Genomic DNA, 3,653 nt, shown 5'->3' with positions numbered 1-3,653 from the left:
CCCCGCTCCTCTCACAGCCTCACCATCTCCTTGCTCTAATTGCCACACCATATCCCTATGCCATCATCTCCTTCCTTTCACAGCCACCCCAACTATCTGCTTTCTCTGCCTCACTATCTCCTTTCTCTCACTACCATGCCGTATTTCTGTTATCACTGCCACACAGTGTTTCTGCTGTCACTGTTGCACCAACTCCCTGCTGTCACTGCCACCCCATCTCACAGCTCTTACAGCCACACCATCTGATACCTTTCACTGCCATACCATCTTCCTCTTTTCATTGCAACAACAGCGCCCTTCTCTCACTGCCACACCAACTTCCTGGTCTCACTGCCACACAATGTCCCTGCTCTCACTGCCACAATATCTCCCTGCTCTCACTACCACAACAACTCTCTGCTCTCACTGGCACACCAACTCCCCAATGTCTCTACCAGACCATCTCACTGCTCTCACTTCCACACCATTTTGCTCCTCTCACTGCCACACCAATTCTCTGCTCTCACTGCCACACCAACTCCCTGCTGTCACTGCCAGACTATCTCTCTGCTTCCTTTTTCACATCATCTTCCTACTCTCATTGCAACTCCATCTTTCTGCTCTCATTGACTCACTATCTCCCTGCTCTCACTGCCGCACCCTGCTCTTGCTCTTATTGCCACACCATGTTTCTGCTCTTGCTGCCATACTATCTTCCTGCACTCGCCGCCATGCTATCTCCCTCTTCATGTGGCTTCACCTTTATACTGCCCTTACTGCCACACAAACTATCTTCTCTATGTGCTTCACAGTGTCCCTGCTCTCACTGCAACACCAACTTCCTGCTCTCAATGCCACTCAAACTCTCTGTTGTCACTCCCACACCATTTTGCAACCACACAATCTCCCTGCACTAACTGCCACACCATTATCTGATCTCATTGCCCCTGCCCTCACTTCCATACAATCTTCCTACCCTCATGGCCACACCACCTCCTGCTCCCACTGCCTCACCACTTTATTGCTCTCACTGCCACACCAACTCCCTGTTTTTAGTGTTCCACCATCTCCCTGGTTTAACTGCCAACCATCTTCCTGCACTCACTACCACACCAACACCCTGCTTTTTTTGCCACATGATCTCCCTGCTCTCAAGCAACGCCATCTCCCTGCTCTCAATGCAACACCAAGTCCTAGCTCTCACTGCCATACCATTTCCCAGCTTCATTGCAACACGATCTCCCTGCTCTCACTGCCACACCATCTCCATGGTATTACAGCTTCACTATCTCCATGCTCTCAATGCCACACCGTCTCTTTTGGTCTCACTACCTCATCTCCCTGCTCTCATGACCACAAAATCTCCCTGTTTTCATTGCCAAACCATCTCACTGCTTTCACTGCCACACCATCTCCATCACACTGCTATCACTGCCACACCATCTCCATCTCACTGCTATCTCTGCCACACCATCTCCTTGCTCTCATTGCCATATCATCTGTCTTCTCTTACTGCCTCACCATTTGCCTCAAAAAAAGTGACAAAGCAAACAAAAAAAGAAATTGTGTGAATTTAGTTCTGCATGAAATATTTTAATACCAAAATAAAACTTAGTCTGATCAATGACTTCTTGTATTTTTAATGATACAATTAATGAAATTGAGAAAATAAGAAACAAATGAAATGAACTTTGAACAACAAAATTTATTTCAGAATCCAACCTTTAAGGATAGCTCGGTCTGATTAGTGACTTCAGGTATACTACAACATTGAGAAAAGGAACAACAAATAACAAAAATACGTCGTTCATGAAACATCATTTCAAAACATAAGTACTAAGTCTGATTAGACACTCCTGGGATTCTAAACTATACTATAAACTGACAAAAAAGAAATAAACATGCAGTGAAAATTAAGAAAAACATCATAAATCATTTTATAATCAACCTCTAATTATAAGAAATCAGTTTGATTATATATTTCTGGTATTTTGTTTTAACTATGAACGTAAGAAAAAACATACTGTGAAACAGGAGTACATGAAACATCATTATAAAACCAAACATAATTGATAATATCTGAGTCAAATCAGTCATTTCAGGTGTGAAACAAATAAAAAAACCTATCCACAATGTCTTAGAATCATCCTCAAATGATAAGAACTCAGTCTGATCAGTCTCTTGTGTTTTAAAGATACTCTGAAACTAAAGAAATAAATGGTAAGAAGTAAGCACTACTTACAGATCATTTTAAAACCAATTTTAAATAATAAAACTCAGTCTGATCAGTCACTCCTGGTATAAGTTGCTATACTATGAAAGGGAGAAAAGAAACCAATACTAATGCCTCTAAGTCAGTTCTGTTAGTTAAGGAGGATTGTGATGAGAGAGCATGTAATGTTTTTGAAGGCTCAGATGTAGTAGTGAAAACGGATGGTTTGAGACTACTTGGTTCCCCGGTTGGCTCAGAGTCCTTCATTAGTGGGTTTATTAAGCAGACTGTTGATAAGTGGATAGTGGATTTGAGTGTCTTATGTACCTTTGCTGAGTCCCAGCCTCAGGCCACATGCTGCATTCAATCATGGTTTATTTAGTCGTTGGACCTATTTTTTTCGTTCATGTGATGTCTCTCCTGATCATTTGACTGAGTTAGAAGAGATGAATGATACGGTTGAAACTGATACCGGCATTGTCAGGGAAGGATGCTATTAATGATCTCGAGAGAAACTGGTTGGCTCTTCCAATTCGCTGTGGTGGGATGGGACTGATCAATCCGTCGGCCTTTGCAAGATAGTGGTGGGCGATATATCGATATTTTATTGATACAAACGATATTTTACGGTATCGATTCATATCGGTATCAAAATTTTGAAGGAATCCGGATCGATACGTTGGCCACGCCCATTTATTATGGTTAAATAATATTTATAATGAAAATTTTAATAAGTTAATGACGTATAATACACACACGTGGATACACGTGCATGAAAACGTCGATGAAAACAGTCAATAATAAGGGGTGTGACTCCATAGGTGTGGCCTAAATATCGTATCAAAACTGTATCGATACTCCCGATATGAGCTGATATCGATCGGTATCATATCGAATCCATTTTGGCCAGTATCGCCCACCACTATTGCAAGATCTCAATATCGAGCTTCACGTGATATAACCCAGCCCCTGGTAGATTGCCTTTTGTCTGGCAATAAGGATATACCCTTTGAAGTGTTTAAGAGTCACTGTAAAGTGATTGAGGAGTATTTGAGGAAGAAGAGAAATGATTTAAAGGAAGAGAAGCAGAAAGTGAGAGACTGCCTCAGCTCTGATAAGCAGAGATTGTTGGATGTTGCATGTGAACGTGGAGCATCAGTCTGGCTATCAGCCCTTCCACTCAGTGATCATGGATTTGATTTGAATAAAGGATCATTTAGAGACTCTATCTGTATTAGGTATGGCTGGCAGTTACAGGATTTACCATCTTCGTGTGTCTGTGACTCGTCTTTCACAGTTGACCATGCTTTGTCCTGTCCAATGGGTGGTTTTCCAACATTACGTCATAATGAGCTGAGGGATGTAACTGCTTCATTGATGAGTGAGGTCTGTAGCAATGTTTCTAGGGAGCCAGCTTTACAACCTATCTCAGGGGAGTCTCACTGTTTCCACTGTGGATGGT

General features: G+C 42.2%; 1 protein-coding gene across 1 annotated transcript; it reads left to right on the top strand.

The window, feature by feature from the left end:
* Positions 1-2,301: 2,301 nt before the first annotated feature.
* LOC109587504 (uncharacterized) lies at positions 2,302-3,651 on the top strand (the record flags this gene model as incomplete). Its single annotated transcript, XM_020003748.1, has 2 exons — positions 2,302-2,769; positions 3,124-3,651. Coding segments are annotated over exons 1-2 (656 nt in total), but the record flags the coding sequence as incomplete, so codon positions are not given.
* Positions 3,652-3,653: the final 2 nt, after the last annotated feature.

The sequence above is a fragment of the Amphimedon queenslandica genome, unplaced genomic scaffold (assembly GCF_000090795.2).
Source record: "Amphimedon queenslandica unplaced genomic scaffold, v1.1 AMPQUscaffold_12549, whole genome shotgun sequence".
Classification (NCBI taxonomy): Eukaryota; Metazoa; Porifera; class Demospongiae; order Haplosclerida; family Niphatidae; genus Amphimedon; species Amphimedon queenslandica.
The sequence above is the reverse complement of the archived record's forward strand: the minus strand, read 5'-3'. Positions and strand labels throughout refer to the sequence as shown.